At 42.1% G+C, this 20,959-nt stretch overlaps 1 protein-coding gene across 5 annotated transcripts in view; it reads right to left on the bottom strand.

The window, feature by feature from the left end:
* Positions 1 to 15,623, bottom strand: part of NAPEPLD (N-acyl phosphatidylethanolamine phospholipase D) — a 32,208-nt gene extending 16,585 nt beyond the window's left edge. Inside the window, exon 1 of one of the 5 annotated variants that reach the window (XM_038394416.2) lies at positions 15,209 to 15,623. In XM_038394416.2, coding sequence (XP_038250344.2) covers positions 15,209 to 15,405 — 197 coding nt within the window. In that variant the 5' untranslated portion in view covers positions 15,406 to 15,623. Of the gene's footprint in view, positions 1 to 2,577; positions 2,675 to 15,208 lie in introns of those variants that run through there. The other 4 variants (XM_038394436.2, XM_038394454.2, XM_043497485.1 and 1 more) reach the window with 4 other exon arrangements.
* Positions 15,624 to 20,959: the final 5,336 nt, after the last annotated feature.

The raw sequence follows: 20,959 nt of genomic DNA, 5'->3' as shown, positions 1-20,959 counted from the left end.
TCCTTTTAAATGGCAAACCCAACTGGCATTGCTTGCTATGGGAAAGGAGGACGCTGCAGTTTGAAAACATTCCCATATGCTATGAAAGCGTTAGAAGCCAAACCCGCGTACCCTTTGGCTTACCATGGCTGCCTGGAAACCGAATTCTGTTGCCCAGTCGTGTGTGATGTGTCACCATGCTGGCAGGCAGTCAATATAAAAGGGAAAATACGACCTTGTACCTAAAGCACATGTGCTGTCTGCTATGAATTGCTTGATTCACTGTGAAAGTCTCAGTTTTGTTCTCAGAAATGTATTGTCTTAAATTTTACTCTCCCTTTTTATCCCGTTGCAGGTACAAACGTTTCTATGCTTCCCCTATCATCTCCATCCCTGAGGTTATTGCAGATTAGAAGACAAAAAAAAACCGCACTCGCGATGACATGTTTTCCAAGCTCATGCAGTCCTCCTGCACTGATAGGGCACAGCTTAATGCATGGAGGCATTCAGTGGCAGAGTCCAGGAAAGCATTAAGTGAGTGTGATGAGAAGAGGCAGGATGCAATGCTGAGGCTAATGGGGGAGCAAACCGTCATGCTCAGGCATCTGGTGGAGCTGCAGGAAAGCCAACAACAGCACAGACTGCCACTGTATCCACTGTACAACCGCCTGCCCTCCTCCCCAAGTTCCATATCCTCCTCACCCAGATGCCCAAGAACACGGGGGGGAGGGGAGAGTGGGGGTGAAGGGGAGGAGGCTACCGGCACCCAGCCACTCCACTCCAGAGGATGGCCCAAGCAACAAAAGGCTGTCCTTCAAACAGTTTTGATTTGTAATGTTCCCTTGTTCTTCCCTCCTCCCCCACCCCACCCGGGCTACCTTATCAGTTATCTCCCTTTAAAAAAAAAAAAATTAAGAAACAAAGAATGCACGATTTCAAAACAATAGTGACTTTATTTCCTTTGCCAGCTGTGATCAAAGGGGGTAGGGTGGTTGGCTTATAAGGAATTAAAATCAACAAAGGGGCGGGTTTGCATCAAGGACAAACACACACAACTGTCACACTGCAGCCTGGCCAGTCATGAAACTGGTTTTCAAAGCCTCTCTGATGCGCAGCGCACCTACCTGTGCGCTTCTAATCGCTCTGGTGTCTGGCTGTTCAAAATTGGCAGCCAGGCAATTTGCCTCAATCTCCCCCTTATTCTCACAGATATTATGGAGCACACAGAAAGCAGTAATAACAATGGGAATATTGGTTGCGCTGAGGTCGAACCCAGTCAGCAAACAGTGCCAGCGAACTACTAAACGTCCAAAGGCACATTCTACCACCATTCTGCACTTGCTCAGCCTATAGTTGAACTGCTCCTTACTACTGTCCAGGCTGCCTGTGTATGGCTTCATGAGCCATGGGAGCAAGGGGTAGGCTGGGTCTCCAAGGATAACTATTGGCATTTCAACATTCCCAACTGTAATTTTCTGGTCTGGGAAGTAAGTCCCTTCTTGCAGCTGCTCAAACAGCCTGGAGTTCCTAAAGATGCGTCATGCACCTTTCCTGCCCATCCCATGTTGATGTCGGTGAAACGTTCGTTGTGATCCACCAGTGCACGCAGCACCATTGAGAAGTACCCCTTGCGGTTTATGTACTGGCTGGCAAGATGATACGGTGCCAAAATAGCCACTCTCTTCTCAACTGTCAGGGCAGCTCATCTTGGTATTCCTGTGCTTCAGGGTGGGGGAAAGGAACTCACAGAGTTCCAGGAAAGTGACCTGATGCATGCAAAAGTTTCACAGCCACTGGGAATCATCCCATACCTGCAACACTATGCAACACCAGTCTGTGCTTGTTTGCCAGGCCCAGAATCGGCGTTCCACTGTATCAACCAGCGCCCCACTGCCGCCATAATGTCCCAATTGCACATCCCATGCTTTCAGAAACGTCTGTGTCTATGTCCTCCTCACAATCGTCCTAGTGCTGCCCTCTCTTAGCCAGATTCTGCACATACTGCAGTATAATGCGTGAGGTGTTTACAACGCTCACAACAGCACCGGTGAGCTGAAGGGGCTCCATGCTTGCATGGCTCCATTCCTACACATAGGCTGGGAATTGTGCTATTTAGTGATATGGAACAAGTCCTCCACACATTCTGGACTACATAAACTTTTCACCCAATAATCAAACTTGACCTCAGGTATCCATTAGAGATATACTTGTACATTAACTGGATTTCCAAACTTTATGTGCTCAAGGATCAGTTTCAAAAGGATGGTTTTAATAAGGCCACTCACAAGCAATTTAAAATAAAAATTTCTCCATTGTACTTAACTTGGTTTTAGTCAAATTAGTTAAGAGACGTGTTGTTCCTTTGACAAAATGATTTTCAAGTACCCAAGTGGCTAGAATTTACTCTGCCCTTGTACAATTAAATATAAAAATCTGTTAGTGTACCACTACAGCTGAGATTTTATACACAGACAAAAGGAATTTAATGTTACTACAACCCATCAAAAATTTATGCATTGGTGGAGCTCTGACTTTAGAGGTAGATTCCTCTTTTCCTGCTATAGGAACAGCCATTTGAAAATTAGCGAGATTGCTTACCTGTGACATGACATAGATGACATAGATGATAAGGGTTCGAGATACACAGATGGTTCCCACATCAATCATTACTCTGCCATCTTCCACAGACATAGACTATTAAGGCATTAAAGACAACATCATATGGTAGCAAAAATATCTCCATACATCCACAGCAGGGCAGCTTTATGCCATTGGCTTTTAACTGTGTAAAATCTCAACTATAATGTTGGATTAAATTAAGTTTCTTTGCATTAATTTTCTTGTGGCTTTAGAAAGATCACCCAGTTTGTACATTTGCTAATTAACAATCATATAGTCCAGTAAATGCATTTGTATATTAAATCATTATATAACATTTAATTCAAATTGTGTGCATTCTGAAACTATGCCCGCCACTCTAGAAAAGTATGCAGGACTGTGGTATATAGAAGAATGAAGGGAGCACAAAGGAGAATTAAGGGTTGTGTGCAGATATATGCAGTTACACAGTATGTCTTTCCAGGTACTGAACTATGCAGTATACATGCTGCTGTTTGCATTCAGGGATAACCATTTTTTAAAAAAATTCCTCACAGAGGACTACATGCCAAGTCAGAAGTTTTAATTACATATCATTTTTTAATTAAAGCATGCAAACAAACAGCATAAAACCCACATCTGAAAAATTGCTAAAAGACGGTATGCAAAGGTAAAGTATCAAATTCTAGTAATTTAGGTACTTAATCCCAGTAAATTGAATCAGTTACCATTTCAATAAACCACCCATTTCAATTTTCTTATTCAAATACATAATGACTGTGGTCCACATAAGCTACTGTAAAGTCAACATACTACCATTGTTACTACAAGCTAAGGGATGACTTGATCACAGTCTGTAAGTACCTACAAGGGGAACAGAAATTTGATAACAGGGCTCTTCAATCTAGCAAACAAAGGTATTACAAGATGCCATGGGTGAAAGTTGAAGCTAGACAAATTCAGACTAGAAATAAGCAGCAAATTTTTAAAGGTGACTATAATTAACCATTAGAACAATTTACTAAGGATTGTAGTGGATTCTCCATCACTGGAAATTTTTAAGTCAAGACTGGATTTTTTAAAAAATAATACGCTCTAATTCAAACAGGAGTTAATTCAGGGAAGTCCTATGATCTGTGTTGTACAGTAGGAAAGACTACATTATCATAAGGGTCCTATCTGGCTTTGGAATCTATGAAGTAATTTTACATTAAAAGAGCTCCAAAAGCATCTGAGGCATTTTTAAAAGTTTTAATTTATCTATTGCATTCATCTCTCAAATGAGTGAGTTTGATTTTTGCTCAAATACACATTTGATCCTGCTCTGAAATTTTTATATTGAAACAAATTATCAGTGTAAGGGAAGAGGGAATGGTTGAACTGACAACAAAATGGGTGCCAAGGCATTTAAGGCACTGCATTTATCCATCTGCCAATATGTTTTCCACTTGATGCACCTACACAGCTTTCATTAGCATTCCATAAGCATTTGAGGGGAGTACAGACCATATCAGCCAGAACTGACTGAATATTTAACCTTTTTACATACATAAAGAAAACTACAAATTTAGAAACAGTTAATCTAGTCAAGTATTCTCTTAACTGTATATTCCTTGAAAGTCTCTCTCTTGCTTCTTAATTTATGTTTCTCTTGGAAATATGTAATGGATATAACCCAGTTTGTCTGAAATGCAGCAATTTTGCTCTATACAGCAGTTTTGATACTGCTTAGAGTACAGCAAACGAAAGCTAATTTTTTTTTCTTAATGTAAAGAGAAACATTTTTTAAAAATCCAGCATGCTTCAACTTTTGGCTTAAAATAAAACCTGGCAGGTTATTTGTCTACAGAGGTTCTTGGTATTCTAAACAAAAAAGCTTCTAAATCTGAAATTTGGTATCTATATCTTGAATATTACAAAGTACTCAATCAGGGATGAGTCAACACTTCCTCCCACCTTCTAGAGCTCACCTTGGGGGCAATTTTATTTTTCTAGCACCAAACAATCCCCTATTATTATTTTAAACCATTGGATTGTCTGTCAATATGTATAAGTGAGCTAGATGTTGCAACCAACCAGCCTTCTGTTAAATCCTATCTGTGTGTGGGGAAGCAATGAACAGACTTTAAAAAAAATCCTGTGTAGACATCCTGCAATTGTAGACTTGCACAGGTAATCTTGTATGCTTGACCCTTTTAAACGAAAGTGAAGAATCTGCCCTTATATATGCAAAACATTAATCAAATCCTGAATGCTTTACTCATACAAGTTGTCTTACATCCAAAACCACATGCCAGTAGGCAAACGTGATATATTTCAAAAGCACAAATGCATCCGATGAAGTGAGCTGTAGCTCACGAAAGCTTATGCTCTAATAAATTTGTTAGTCTCTAAGGTGCCACAAGTACTCCTTTTCTTTTTGCAAAAGCACAAAAGGGATGCAAATACTGTTTGACTGCTATGAACATTTAAAACAGAGCAGAAGGGCTTTTTTAAATTAAGAAATATTTTAATTGCCAGGTGCATTTAGTCATAAAAAAATTAATCATCATCAGTTTGTGGAAAAGTGACCTATAAAAAGATCCTTGCTAAGGTCTGATGAAAAGCTTTCTTTAGAAAAGAAATATGTTTGAAGCAGGGTTTGAAAAATCCACTCACATAGTTGAGCAGAAATCTCTCAGGCAAGTGCCAATAGCTTCTGCAGAAGTAAAGATTCTGTTTTAAAAAATTAAGTTCCTAGCCTTTATGCTTGCAAAGAAAACATTCATTGTAAACCAAGTGTAATCAATGTAGTGATGTCTTCCTGAGTTTAGAGAGAGAACTCCAGTTCTGACACTGCAGGGGGCGTAGAGAGTAGAAAGCTGCCACTGCTGTTATACACGGGAGCCCGGGCCTCCAGGACATCTTAAAATGAGGAATGCCCTGGAGAAGTTGCCAACCTCATCCCTAGAGCAGGGAATACTGGAGAGGTGTTTTTGAGAGGGGTCGGTCTCCAGCCAACCTAGCAGAGAAATCTGTGTGAAGGAGCCCCATTCACACTCTGCCAAGAGAGGATTCTAGGGCTATGTCTACACAGCAATTAAACACCCACAGCTGGCCCAGGTCAGCTGACTGAGGTTCAGGCTGCCGGGCTGAAAAATTGCTGTGTAGGACATCTGGGTTTAGCTTCCAGCCCAAGCTCTGGGACCCTGCGAGGAGAGAGGGTCCCAGAGCCTGGATCTCAGCCGAAGCCTGAACGTCTATACAGCAGTATTTAGTCCCTTAGCCCAAACCCTGCAAACCCGATTCAGCTGACCCCTGGCCAGCTGTGGACATGCCTCGGGTCTTTTATTCCAGTGTAGACATACCCTCAGAGGGAAGACAGGGGCAATATTAATTGATAAATATGTTGTGGTGGCCCAGCATTTATTTGGGACTCAGTTCATCCAGCAATATACCAAGGTTTTCAGGCCAAAGCAGTAAGGGGGTGGAAGGGACATACCAGTCAAGAGGGGTTGTGGCTCAGGAGGGGCATGGTTTGGAGAACCTGTGTATTTTGGCCTCACATTTAGTCTTTGAGCTATTAGGTGTTGGATCAATTTTGCAAGCCAAGTTCAAAGCTGATAAACAGCTGAAAATGCATATGGTGTAATTTCATATTGGAATTAACCATTAACTTTTAGGAAAACAATAGTGAAGTGCTCAGTAAAATGTTAAAATGGATTTTACCTCACACCTTTTTCAAGTGGATCTTAGAAATATAGAAGTGAAAAATTACAAATACACATTGTCATCACTATTTCTTCTTAAAAATGCAATTTTAAACATTACAAAAGTTTCAAGTGTGAAAGTGTTTCTTTTAACTTCAGTCAGGAGAATACAGGCAACAGAACATGGAATCTCTCTTACTATCGCTTGCATTCTTCCATGTAGATAAAAACGTCCTCCCCATCCACTACCATACTGCATTCAGGTACAACTCACCTCCACATACACACTTCCTCTGGACATGCTAACATCTGAAGGAGTGGAGCATTAATTAGTTGGGCCCCAAAAGATTTAATTTGAGAGCAGGGCTCCCGTTCTCTAGATCTTATGCACCAATCCAATTTAAACTTTTGACTATAACAGGATTCAAAAAAGGACTAGATTTGTTCATGGAGGATAGGTGCATCAATGGCTATTAGCCAGCATGGGCAGGGATGTTGTCCCTAGCTTCTGTTTGCCAGAAGCTGGGAATGGGTGATAGAGGATGGATCACTTGATGATTACCTGTTCTATTCATTCCCTCTGAGGCACCTGGCATTACACAGAAACTGAGAGAAATGGCACACAATAGCCAGTAAGGGGCCTGCTTGTTCTCTACCCCACTACCACTGCCCTAGTGGGCCCAAAACATCCGAGCTGAGGGAGTTCTACCACCTTTGTGCCAGGAAACATATAATTCAGCAGCTTTCCTTTAAGCATTCCACCAACACAAAAAAAACAAAACAAAACATACCTTTGGGCTGAGCCTAAGCATGAACATTTTCAATTGAAAAGGAATTTATTTGCAAACATTAGAGAGTGTGGAAAGAAATGCCCCCTGCAATCTTAACTATCGATAGTCATTGCCAGCTAGATTTTACTCATAGTGTTCTTTTCTTTCATTGTTCTTTAGCACTGAAATTGCTTAGGGCAACTAATGGATAGTTTGAGATTAGATGATTATGAATGCAGTTAAACTTTCATTATAAAGCACTTGAGGCTGTTCAAACCAATCAGAACAGCAGATTGGCTGAACACTCCTAGCCTTATGATTTTGCCTCAAGCTGTGGAACTAACCGATCTTCAAAGGATTCTTTTAGTGTGTTGGACTGTTCCATTTTAAAACTGCACAAAAGGGGAGAAAAAAACATTACAAAATGATGTACTTAAGCTATTTCATATTTTACTGACTAGTGAGAAAATGTGTATGGTGCCCTTATGTCCGTATCACAATGTCTGAAGAACCTACCACACAATTTTCTGTCATACTTTGAAGCATATCATTCTGGTTTCCTAGTGTGGATGGGAAACACAGTGTTTTGACATTAAAACAATCGTGTTCCACTATGAACACTGTAAAACAAGAGTAACTGAGTTGATTTCAGGAAATTTTATAAGTACTGAATATATATCGTTAAGGCATGCAAAGGAAGAGGCTACAAATTGTTTACATCTACATCTGTTTCATTCATATGAACAACATGAATTTCTGACGTTTATTGTCAAAATAAATGTGCACCAGAAAACATATTGGCCAGAAGCTATTTTCTTTTTTCTTTGTTATTATATACTGTATAGGGAACATTAAGTTACTGTACTAGGAACTTAAAGTATATTAATTTTAATGTCTAATTGGGACCATTTAAATGCTAACATTATTAAGCACTGACCATTTTGTTTTGAATAAAAAAAATATTAATGAATGCTAAAGTAACATTTAAAAGCCACAAAAAGTCAGGAAATTCAGAGTTAAGGTTCTTATAGCAACATTAACTCATTGCACATATGGAGTATTTTCTATTTTTCTGCCTAAGACCTAGATTGTCACTATGATCTACCCATTCTAAAGGGCAGAATATTTAATCCTGAGCTGATGGTGAATCAGCTAAAGAGACTGTGAACGGCTAGCCAACTACAAAAGCAGTTTCTCCTCCCTTGGTGTTGACACCTCAACTGCTAGAAGAGGGCCTCATCCTCTCTAATTGAACTAACCTTGTATCCCTAGCCTGATTCTTGCTTGCATATTTATACCTGCCTCTGGAAATTTCCACTACATGCATCCGACGAAGTGGGTATTCACCCACGAAAGCTTATGCTCCAATACGTCTGTTAGTCTATAAGGTGCCACAGGACTCTTTGCCGCTTTTACAGAATAGTGATTCTGACTCAATCTGCCTCCTGATCTCCCTCTTGCTTTAAAAAGGAGCAGGATCCAACACAGCATACTTCCCCCAGTGCAGCTATGCTGGGTGGCATGCTGGGGGTGAGGATTGAAGAGCCAAGGCTATACCAATTCTGTTCCCTCTTGCCCACCAGCGCATAGAGGAGAGGGTGCAGCAGTTCTGGTTCCCTTCCCTGAGTCTGTTTCCTTATGCTCACTGTGTAGCTTGCACAAGGGAGTATAGTCCTTTACACCCTGATGCAGTCAAGCCAAAGTTCAGTCCTAAATATGTAGATTAATGTGTTTTACTAAAACTATGTTTTAATAATGATTTAAATTTAACCAGAAAAATACAAATAGAAAACAGTACACATGAGCAACATAGACCAGCTAAACTATCATTGCTGCTGGAATCGATCCGCATATATGAACCCTTGTACCAGCATGGAGTCCCAATAAAATCAATAGTGCTCTATATGGGCATAAAAGTCAGTCCATACAGATCAAATAGTAAGATCTGGCCCTGAATTTTTAAATTTCCTGACTCTGGCCCCAGGGCCTACAGAGACTTACACATATGAGCAGTCCCACTGAAGTCAACAGAATTACTCATGTGAATATAATTAAATACAAACATAAATCTTTCCAGGACTGCAGATTTTAGTAGTTTTAACTGTCAAACTTTAATGGTGCATAAACATATATTAAATGCCTACTTGTATTATTTGATTACCCAACTCACATGGTTTTATTTTTATTTTTATTTAATGATTATTATATATAATGTGATGTCAGGGTGCCCAGACCTTTTACTTAACTAGGCTTTATCTAATTAAAAATCTAAATAAATACAAAAAGTTGTGAATTTACAGGGTGCCATGAAGGTACTAAGATAACTGAAGGTACCTCAGTTTGTATTAATGGTTGCTCGATTAACTTTTTAGGTTAATTAGATGAGATTAGAAAATAAATGGTTCTATCCCAGATGAAATGGGATTAAGAGCTCCATCTACAGTATAAAATGAACCAGGTTAGTGTATAGCTTTCTGTTACATTCTAACTTTTTTTCTTATCACTGTGAACAGAAAACATTGTTATAGAACAGTGTCTTGGAAAGTGCTGTAACCTAGGTCTACAGGTATAGTTATACAGCAATATAGGAGCAGAAGCAGTCCATTTATGTTTAACTTCAGATCTTTTATGTCTAACTCTGCAATTGCCATCTCTAATTTATATTTTTATGCCTTAAAAAAATCTTTTTTTTTTATTTTTTTTTGACAAAAGAGGACAAAACACTACCATACAAACCTCTCCCATAGATAATCAGAGGAAGAAAAAGCCCTCCATCTATCAGAGTTTGTAAGAGCAGTCAGTTTTATGGCTGGGAATAGCTAATTTTCCTTCAATCATTAACGTATATAAGCAAAAATTGAATGACAACATACATTTAATATTTAGATCTAGTAGACTCCACCACTTCAGTTTGAAGTCCAATTCCACCTCTTCACTTCTCTCTACAATATACCTCCTTAAATTCTTCTGACATGTTCTCTCTTAATTTTAACCTGTCCCCTAATTCTGTTTTGTCCAACTAACTCAAATAGGTCACAGTTAATTTTATAAAAAACATTAGCTACTTTACATACTTCTACCATATAACCTCTTAATCACATTTGCATCCAAGTACAACCAATTTTGCCTTTTTCCCCCAGAAGAAATCCATCCATTTCTTTTATCATTATAGTTTCACTATGCTGTCTTTTCTCCAGTGTAACCATTCAAAAAAATCACATACAAATTTTTCATGAGAGTTACACTAGCAGTTGCTCAACAGTGCTCTGTACTCCTCATAATCTTCCTGAACATGACAGTTTAATTTCTGAAACTCAGCAAAAAGCTAGTAAATGCAGAGATAAGGATCTCCCACTTCTCCGTTACAGGAGCATCACATTTAAAACAAGTCACAATGATAAAAAAAACCCCAAGAAATGTAGACATGAAATGACATTTCACATGCTGCACAACTATAACTCTGCTCCCAAAAAGATAAAGATTCCAACTGGAACTGGGAACACCACAGTCCATTGCCCCTTCCTAACCAAACCTGCCATTTTCACTGTGTCTATCACTCCAAATCAGGACTGTTCTTCATTCACTCCAGTAGGACCCTCAGTATGGTTTGGTTAACATCATTGAGCTGAGGAGTAGCACTTTTTCCACAGAGACAACAAAGGCACATCACTAACACCAAGGCAAACGAAACCAATTATTTATTTCACATGGTCAAACAATGTATTTTTCCCTAATCTAATTCTTGGAAATGGCGGAAGTATTTAGGCTGAATCACATACACACACTCAGACCCCCAGCATGGGACATAAGCAACTGAAAACAAGGAAGCGTCAGGCAACTTTAAGTATAGAAGGTGCTACGAGCTCCAGCTATAATAATTTACCCCCAATAACAAAAATCTTTTCATACATGAAAGGGGTAAACAGTGAGGTGGCAAAGTCTGCAGATGATACTAAACTGCTCAAGTTAGTTAAGACCAAAGCAGACTGTGAAGAACTTCAAAAAGATCTCACAAAACTAAGTGATTGGATCGGGCAACAAAATGGCAAATGAAATGTAATGTGGATAAATGTAAAGTAATGCACACTGGAAAAAACAACCCCAACTAGACATATAATACGATGGGGGCTAATTTAGCTACAACTAATCGGGAAAAAGATCTTGGAGTCATCGTGGATAGTTCTCTGAAGACGACCACGCAGTGTGCAGCGGCAGTCAAAAAAGCAAATGGGATGCTAGGAATCATTAAAAAATGGATAGAGAATAAGATGGAGAATATCTTATTCCCCTTATATAAATCCATAGTACACCCACATCTTGAATACTGCGTACAGATGTGGTCTCCTCATCTCAAAAAAGATACACTGGCATTAGAAAAGGTTCAGAAAAGGGCAACTAAAATGATTAGGGGTTTGGAACGGGTCCCATATGAGGAGAGATTAAAGAGGCTAGGACTTTTCATCTTGGAAAAGAGGAGACTAAGGGGGGGGATATAAAATCAAGAGTAGTGTGGAGAAAGTGAATAAGGAAAAGTTATTTACTTGTTCCTTCATAATATAAGAACTAGGGGCCACCAAATGAAATTAATGGGAAGCAGGTTTAAAACAAATAAAAGGAAGTTTTTCCACACAGCACACAGTCAGCCTGTGGAACTCCTTGCCTGAGGATGTTGTGAAGGCTAAGACTATAACAGGGTTTAAAAGAGAACTGGATAAATTCATGGGAGATTAAGTCAATCAATGACTATTAGCCAGGATGGGTAAGGAATGCTGTGCCTAGCCTCTGTTTGTCAGAGGGTGGAGATAGATGGCAGGAGAGAGTTAAATATGATCATTACCTGTTAGGTTCACTCCCTCTGGGGCACCTAGCATTGGCCACCGTCAGTAGACAGGATACTGGGCTGAAGGGACCTTTGGCCTGACCCAGTATGGCCATTATGTTCTTATGTTCATGCCAACATCTTACTATTATTCTTTAATACAGTAGACTATGTGACTTCTTAAATGTACTTTTTTCAGAGTAGCAGCCATGTTAGTCTGTATTCGCAAAAAGAAAAGGAGTACTTGTGGCACCTTAGAGACTAACAAATTTATTTGAGCATAAGCTTTTGTGAGCTACAGCTCACTTCATCGGATGAAGTGCCGCAAGTACTCCTTAAATGTACTGTACCCTATCAGCCTATTCTCTAGGCAGGGAAATGATGGCACATGTCCTAATACTGTATCTATCTGGATAGCCCCTTCACCTTATTCTTTTTTTGATTTATCCAAATCTTTCTGTAGCCTCTGTAGTGTTAGTCCATTTCTATTGTGTAGCTTTGTCCTTTTTATTTTATTATATGCTATTCACGGCCAAGACTATACCTCCTATATATTTGTAGAGCACTGGCATATTTTATGTGCTTCTTTAGCACAAAGAAATATAAATATTTGCTTGTTATTCCCGTAATTTATTTCTCCAAGAAAATTCAGATAAAATGCAGCATATGTTTTTTAGTGAAATCCTTCTTTTTGCCCAATTCCTGCAACTACATTTAGGCACACGCACCAGACCAACAAAGCTATTTCCTAATGGAAGTTAGGTGCCTAAACAGCTTTGTGGATCTGGGCCAAGATGGCCAAGTGATTTACCAAGGCCATACTGTGAGCTGTGGGGATTAGAACTGGGACCCTGCTAAAATTCAGTGGTACTCCAACCATACTACAGAGCTTCTCACTAACATTTGTTAACAAAAACAAAATAATGAAAACACAAGACCAAGAATGATTTTATAGAAGACCAGAACAAAACAGAAAACAGTTACAGCAGGTGTTATGCATGAAGGTACTAACTGTTATTGCAGCACCTGGTGTTTATTAATCCCAGCCAAAACAATCTCCTAACCAGTTGCAGAAAGGGCAAGAATCTAAAAGTGATTCTGGGATGGAGGCTCAGTCACTTAGCTTACTATGTATGGAGAAGTGCTAGAACACTAGATTTCTCTCTAGGCAATTCCAGAAAGTCTAGCTAGCTACCAATATCCAACAGTTGTATTAGGATATCAAAAATTTTGTGAAGGCTGTTGCTTATTCATCTGCAGTACATGCCTTTTGCTTTATTTAAACTAGGTTGAAATCCATCAGACAAAGCCCATAGCACATTTAACCATTATTTCCCTTTCTGCAGTTCTACTCCATCCCACCTCCTTACATTCTTATGTCTCTGATCTTCCCTTCCACTTTTTCATACTCTGACAGTGGTTCTGAATGTAAAGATTATATTCCAAGGAAAGTCAAATTAGGTTTTTACACCTTCAGGCACTAAGATTAATATCAGGTGTTTGGATTTCAGACAATTTCAGTACATATGCATATCAGGTATTTCACTTATGGCTCATTTCTGATACAAGACTTTTTACTGAGCATCTCATCTGTTCAATAAATCAATCCCCAAACTTTACCCTTAACTGATGATCTATTAGACAAAAATGTTAAGACAGCTCTCAGAAGTCTATTAAGAAAAAGACTCTAAAGGCCAGTCATTGCCTTATCCCAATATGAAATTAGTCAGTCAATCTTGTTTAGAACAAAATAAAAGATATGAACAAAGAGCACTTTCTTGCCTGTGCTGCTGTGTCTGCTAGCCCATTTAAAAAAAAAAATAGATTTTCTGTTTGCTGAGGGGCAGAGTAATGTATTAGAATCACATTTCATTGATTTCAAGTTATCACATGAAAACTTATTTCCTGCTATTGTTTAAAAAGAGTTTAGTAGCATACAGTTAATCACGTTTGACAAATACTTTGCTTAAATCTGTACTTTAGATAGTTACTAATCATCCAGATTATTTGGTTAAACAGACTATATTAAGACACTTTATTGATATTTTTCAACTTCACATCTGAATTCTACAAAAGAAAGAATAAAAGGTTTCTGTTTACAATGCTTCTTTTTAATAGCAAAAATGTTGAATAAAATGACAATACTGTGAGGTACACAAATGTTTTTAGGAGATTATATAACATGTTTTTCTGAATGACGCTGCAGCATATTACCATGTCAATGAAAAAGAAGAATAAAACTATAGCAACTGAGAAAACAGGACCTGCTCTTCCAGGATTTCATTCACCAGCCATAGATAGGACTCTTGGTCCCAATTTTTTTTTTAAAAAATGGCATACTAATATGTGGTCTAATCAAGATTTTTCACTAACACAGAATCGGCAGTATCTTTTTTAGATGCAATCCATTTCAGTTTCTCCTAAGGAGCTGGCTTTCTGTACTAGACAGAACTAACAGCAAAATCATATAGAAAACCAGAATGGACAAAGCACTTGAAAACACATTGTAGTAAACCATGTTCTGGCAAGGAGATGGATTTAAGTGACTCAGTAGGTCTTAAACATCTCTAACTTTTTTTTTTTTTTTGGGGGGGGGGACATCAGCAGGAAACAACTCATTTACTCATTGACACAGCGGCAAATCCTATAGATCGCCTATCGTCATCTACTCCAGTAGTACAAGGTTCGCCCACACAAGCTGCAAGAACGAGTAAGTTATTTTGAACGGGTTTTTTTAAACCAAAAAAACCACACACACACACACAAAACCCCTCTAAAAACCACCATACGCTGGCTCTTCTGCCTTCTTCCCTCAAGCCCCCTACCCCTGATTTCTTAACTTTCAGGGTAGCAAGAGAGACCGACCAAGATTCTGTGCAGATTCTGAACAAGATGCTGTCTAAGCAGGGCACACGCTAAAGGTGGTTCAGGAAAGTTAGGGGGGGGGAGGTAATCTCTCTCCTATTGGACTAACTTCTGCTGCTGGGGGGGGGGGGACACAAGCTCGGACAGTCAGTGCTTCGTGGTGACCGGTTTTAAAACCCTCCCCCCCCCGCTGCTTGAGCAAGCGCCTGAACTGAAACGCTGCAGCGAGCAGGGGAGGCAGAAGGGGGGGCAGGGGAGGCAGAAGGGGGGGCAGGGGAGGCGGGCCACCCAACGCACGTCGCTGCCTTTCCAAAGCGCAGGGTCTGCCCTGGGCACTTGGTGTCCGAAGTGAGCCCTAGAGCCGGGGGCTAAAGGAGCTGGGGGGCGAGTCCCCACCAATGTCGGTCCCACGCCCCCTCTCCCAGCAGCTGCGCCCATTTGAGCAGGGGCCCGCAGCGCAGCGAGACCCCGGGCGGGGCTCTCCTCACCGCTCGGGCTGCGGCCGGGCGCTCCCGTCGTCCCCCTCCTCCATGGCGGGGCGGCGGCGGCTCCTCTCCCCCGGCTGCGCCGCGACTCCCCGGCAGGGGCCGTTACGCGGCTGCTGCCTCCTCCCTGACAAACCAGCCGCTGAAGGCAGCGCCCAGAGCTCCAGGCAGCAGCTCCACAGCGCCCTGCTCCTCACCATGGTGGCGCCTGCGCGGCGCCGGCGGCCCGGCTCCCCCTCCCGGGAGCCATCACCTACCCGACGCCCCCGCCGTAGAGCTCCGGGAGCTCGCAGGACCCGCTACCGCCGCCTCCCTGCGCCATCGCGAATAGGCAGGAGCCTGGCTTCCGCTACCACTTACCTTTACCAAGATGGCTCCGCGTAGGGTAGATGGCGCCGCGGCCATCTTGGTAAAGGCCGAAGCATCCAGCCCGCCGCTGGCAGTGGACCAGCGGTTCAGTGAGATGGGGGAAGGCTGCGTGATGTGTCAGGGCTGCTCTGACATCGCCCGAAGCACCCACCGCCTGCCCCATGACCTCTGCACCAGGAGTCCTTGTGCCGGGCCTGGGAGGGGCCCTTGGGAATCTGTGGGTGGGAGGAGGCGCAGCCACAGGGTGGCCCAACGTGGTCCCAAGGAAGTGCCCCTGGTGAGGATGAAAGCAGCCTGCCTGGGCTCCAGGCTCTGTGCCAGGAACGGGGCCCCGTCCAGCAGCAAATCAATGAGCTAGGCAAAGCCCATTGGTGCTGGGTGGCGACAGGCATGCAGGCCCGGGGAAGAGGTGCAGTGGTTTTTTCTACCAAATGCATCCGATGAAGTGAGCTGTAGCTCACGAAAGCTTATGCTCTAATAAATGTGTTAGTCTCTAAGGTGCCACAAGTCCTCCTGTTCTTTTTACCCTCGGAAGTCACCTCATGATACCGGATTAACTCTAGCTCGCCTGTGGGGCCAGGGCGATTAGATTTTCTGGAGCCCCTCGGGGTTTGGAGGCGGGGAGTGGGCTCAGGGCTGGGGCAGGGGATGGGGATGCGGGTGGGTATGCAGCTCCAGCTGCGGGGGGTGCTCTGTGGTGGGGCCAGGGATGAGACAAGGGGTTTGGGTGCAGGTGGGCGGGGGTGGGCTCTGGGAGGGAGTTAGGGTGCAGGAAGGGGCTCTGGGCTGGGGTAGGGTGTTGGGGTGCAGGTGGGGGTCTGGGTGCTGGAGGGGGCGCCAGGCTGGGGTACGGTGTTGGGGTGCAGGCACCAGCCAGGAGACACTTACCTCAGGCGGCTCCTGGTCAGCGGCGCAACATGATCCCTGGCTCTGCGCTGCTCTTTTCCCTGAGGTGGCCAGCATGTCTAGCCCCTAGGCAGAGAGGCCCAGCTGCGCTGCGGAGTTCACACTGCCTATGCCTGCAAGCACTGCCTCCGCAGCTCCCATTGGCTGTGGTACCCGGCCAATGGAAGCTGCAGAGCCATTGCTTGGGGCGGGGGCAGTGCACAGAGATTCCCTGAAGGCTCCTTGCCTAGGGGCCGCAGGGGCACATTGGCGAGCCGGTGCTTGTGGCTCCAGCTCTGGGGGGGTGGGCACCAAGGCTTGGGAACTGGTGTCCAGCCCACAGCGCAGAGACTTGCCACAGGCTAGATGTAAAGAAGCAGTGGGCCACATCCAATCTCCACGGCCGCCCGAGGCCCTGGGCTGCAGCCCCTGCCTTAATCCAGCCATGCATGATACAGCCAAAGGCATGGCAGCACCCAGGAGGTGTATGGCTCAAACATGACTAGGGACACTAGTATACACTGGCAGCTGCCCAGTTCATGGGGCTCAGTATTATCTTAGCCAACCTCTGCTGTAGGTGGAACTATACTCCGTGTACACTACATATACAGAGACCCAATATTTGAAGGCCATAAATAAAGACTGTTGACATCTATGTCTGCAGTTTTTATTTTCCATGGAGAAACATCTCTTAGATGTAAGAGCTGACAAAGGGGTTGGTTATTCATCATATTAACATGCAGCTAGATATCTGTGTCCAATACTGTACGCACCATGCAACATCAACCTGTGTAATAGCAACATAAGAACGGCCATACTGCGTCAGACCAATGGTCCATCTAGCTCCGTATCTTGTCTTCTGACAATGGCTGGTGCCAGATGCTTCAGAGGGAACGAACAAAACAGAGCAATTATCAAGTGACCCATTCTCTGTTGTCCAGTCTCAGCCAGGGGCACTGGAACAGGGGAAGCCAGGGCCCCATCACGTTTAAAAGTGATCACTTTTTACTGGCCATAGGGGTGAGCAATGGGAGGGGGTGGAGGGGAGTGAGCAGGATGTGGGGCTTGGGGGGGGAAGAGGCAGAACAGGGTCTGGGGGCAAAGGACCACTTTTAGGGAGCTGCCACCACTCCTGATCCCAGCGTCTGCCATTTGAAGGTTTTAGGGACACTCAATACATGAGGCTGCATCCCTAACCATTTTGGCCAATATCCATTGATGGATCTACCTCCATGAACCTAATTCTTTCTTGAAACTAGTTATAATTTTTGCCTTCACAACATCCCATGGCAATCTCTTCCAGCAGCTAACTGTGCATTGTGTGAAGGAGTACTTCCTTATGTTTGTTTGAAACCTGCCATCTATTAATTTCATTAATTTCTCCTGCCAAACTCGCAATCAGCATCCAGTGGCAGCGGCTGCACTTGACCTATTATACCCACTGCCCATGCCCATGACATTACCAACATACTGTAACCCTTCTGCCAGGTGGAGCCAGCAGCAACAAGGGCCAGGTTCAATATCTATCTGCTTTTCTGTATTCCTACAATAATTACAACATTGGTAACCATATTTCACTACCCCTGCATTCAGTACAAAGGTGATTTGTACCCAACACCAGCTAAAGGTGATCACTTTTTGCTGAATATGTAAGCATAGCAGGAGCAAACTATATTTCCATAAACTGTATTTACATAAACACACCCACATCTCTCCTCCTCCCAGCTAGCTGTCGGAGAAGCATTCATTCAGACCCTGCTTACAATACTATCTGTGAAATTTTATACATAGACCATTTTTTAACGTACTCTTCCATATCACCACCAAACACTGATTCCCCCACTCCCAATGCATCACAAGATAAGACTGTAAACTCTTAAGGTCATTGTCCTTGGGCCTGATTCTCCTGTCTCTTATATCAATGTAAATCAAGGGTAATATCTTTAAAGTCAATGGAATTATACCAAGGTAAAACCAGTGGAAGTGTGAGTAGAATGAGGTTCTTTGTCTTACATGCATGTAAAGCACCATGTAAAATCAATAATAATACTCCATGGACTTGATCTTGCTTTATGACAGGTGGGTACATACTGTCACATATAAAAAAAATCAGCTACAGTAGGCAGGATTAAGTGCTAATTTTCATTTTTTTTAAAACACTACAGCTTTTGGATTACAGTAAACAGCATGTTTCAGAGTAGCAGCCGTGTTAGTCTGTATTCGCAAAAAGAAAAGGAGTACTTGTGGCACCTTAGAGACTAACAAATTTATTAGAGCATAAGCTTTCGTGAGCTACAGCTCACTTCATCGGATGCATTTGGTGGAAAAAACAGAGGAGAGATTTATATACACACACACACAGAGGGGAAAGATTAAGAATGAGCTCTCAAAACTGGATACTCTCATAAAGAACCAACCTTCCACACAAATCTTGTGAACCAGAATCTGGTACCAAATCTCTACACCACACTCTGCTCTCTTTATTTATACTGCACTGAATTCTTCTCTGTGAATGCAATCTGGCTTTTAGTGTAATTGTGCCTTTAAAGTTCCATCTGTCTGAAAAGCTTCCTGCAATTTCTCTGTTTTATTTAAATTTTTCTCCCTTGCTTATTCCTCTTAATTACTCTTGCCTGCTTCTATTATCTTTTCTTATTTAACTTTGTCATTTCATTATCTAACTCCTGCAACGCATTTTGGGATACACTATTTATGGAAGGTTTCAGAGTAGCAGCCGTGTTAGTCTGTATTCGCAAAAAGAAAAGGAGTACTTGTGGCACCTTAGAGACTAACAAATTTATTTGAGCATAAGCTTTCATGAGCTACAGCTCACTTCATCTGATGCATACTAACAAATTTATCTGAGCATAAGCTTTCGTGAACTGCAGCTCACTTCATGGGATGCATTCAGTCAATACATCTGATGAAGTGAGCTGTAGCTCATGAAAGCTTATGCTCAAATAAATTTGTTAGTCTCTAAGGTGCCACAAGTCCTCCTTTTCTTTTTACTATTTATGGAAGACATTTAACAAAATAAAATTGTACACCACTGTATTGTTATTAGAGTAATTTATGACTTTATTCAAGAAAAACTGGTATCTGTAATCTAAAACCTTTAAAGAAATTGCAGCTCTCCTAGGTTATAACTGATGGTCTCCCTTTTGAAAAAGACAGTAACACTTTTAGGGAGAAGATTAATTACCCTGGAGAGAATTTCTGGAAGTTATATTTTTAGTATTTACCTTGTCATTAAACTGTATTAAGATTTCTTCATACATTTCAAATAAGTGTGGGGTTCTTTACTTTTTCTGAAATGTCATTACCCTGAAAGGCTCAATTAAGATGCAGCATCTTTTTTAACGAATGATGTTCTTTTGCCAGCAATGCCCCTCTGCCATGTACATTTGGCCAAACTGGACAGTCTCTACGTAAAAGAATGAATGGACACAAATCAGACGTCAAGAATTATAACATTCAAAAACCAGTTGGAGAACACTTCAATCTCTCTGGTCACTCGATCACAGACCTAAGAGTGGCTATACTTCAACAAAAAAGCTTCAAAAACAGACTCCAAGGAGAGACTGCTGAATTGGAATTAATTTGCAAACTGGATACAATTAACTTAAGCTTGAATAGAGACTGGGAATGGATGAGTCATTACACAAAGTAAAACTATTTCCCCCCGATGAAGTGAGCTGTAGCTCACGAAAGCTTATGCTCTAATAAATTTGTTAGTCTCTAAGGTGCCACAAGTACTCCTTTTCTATTTCCCCATGGTATTTCTCCCTCCCACCCCACCCCCCACTGTTCCTCTGATATTCTTGTTAACTGCTGGAATTAGCCTACCTTGCTTGTCACCATGAAAGGTTTTCCTCCTTTCCCCCCCCCCCCCCCCCCCCCCCCCCCGCTGCTGGTGATGGCTTATCTTAAGTGATCACTCTCCTTACAGTGTGTATGATAAACCCATTGTTTCATGTTCTCTCTCTCTGTGTGTGTGTGTGTGTGTGTGTGTATATAAATCTCTCCTCTGCTTTTTCCACCACTTTCTACTCTGAAACCTGTGATTATGCAAGGCACTGAATTTAGCCGTATAGAGTGGAAATCTGTCAACTTCATGAAAAAACTCGCACAGATACAGACAGACATCATCTTCCTCTCCAAATGCAAACAGATGGACATCATTCCGAAAGGACTGAAGGTAAAAAATCCATTACAATCTACATACCACACAGACTATGCTGACAGCTTGTGCCACACACTCTCAAGGAAACTGCGGAACCACCTGATCAACATCCTCCAGCTCTCCAACACCACTTTCTACAAGCCATTACCCTCTGATCCCACTGAGAGTTACCAAAAGAAACTACAGCATTTGCTCAAGAAACTCCCTGAAAAAGCACAAGAACAAATCCGCACAGACACACCCCTGGAGCCACGACCTGGGGTATTCTATCTGCTACCCAAGATCCATAAACCTGGAAATCCTGGACGCCCCATCAT

Source organism: Dermochelys coriacea, chromosome 1 (genome assembly GCF_009764565.3).
Source record: "Dermochelys coriacea isolate rDerCor1 chromosome 1, rDerCor1.pri.v4, whole genome shotgun sequence".
NCBI lineage: Eukaryota > Metazoa > Chordata > Testudines > Dermochelyidae > Dermochelys > Dermochelys coriacea.
The sequence above is the reverse complement of the archived record's forward strand: the minus strand, read 5'-3'. Positions and strand labels throughout refer to the sequence as shown.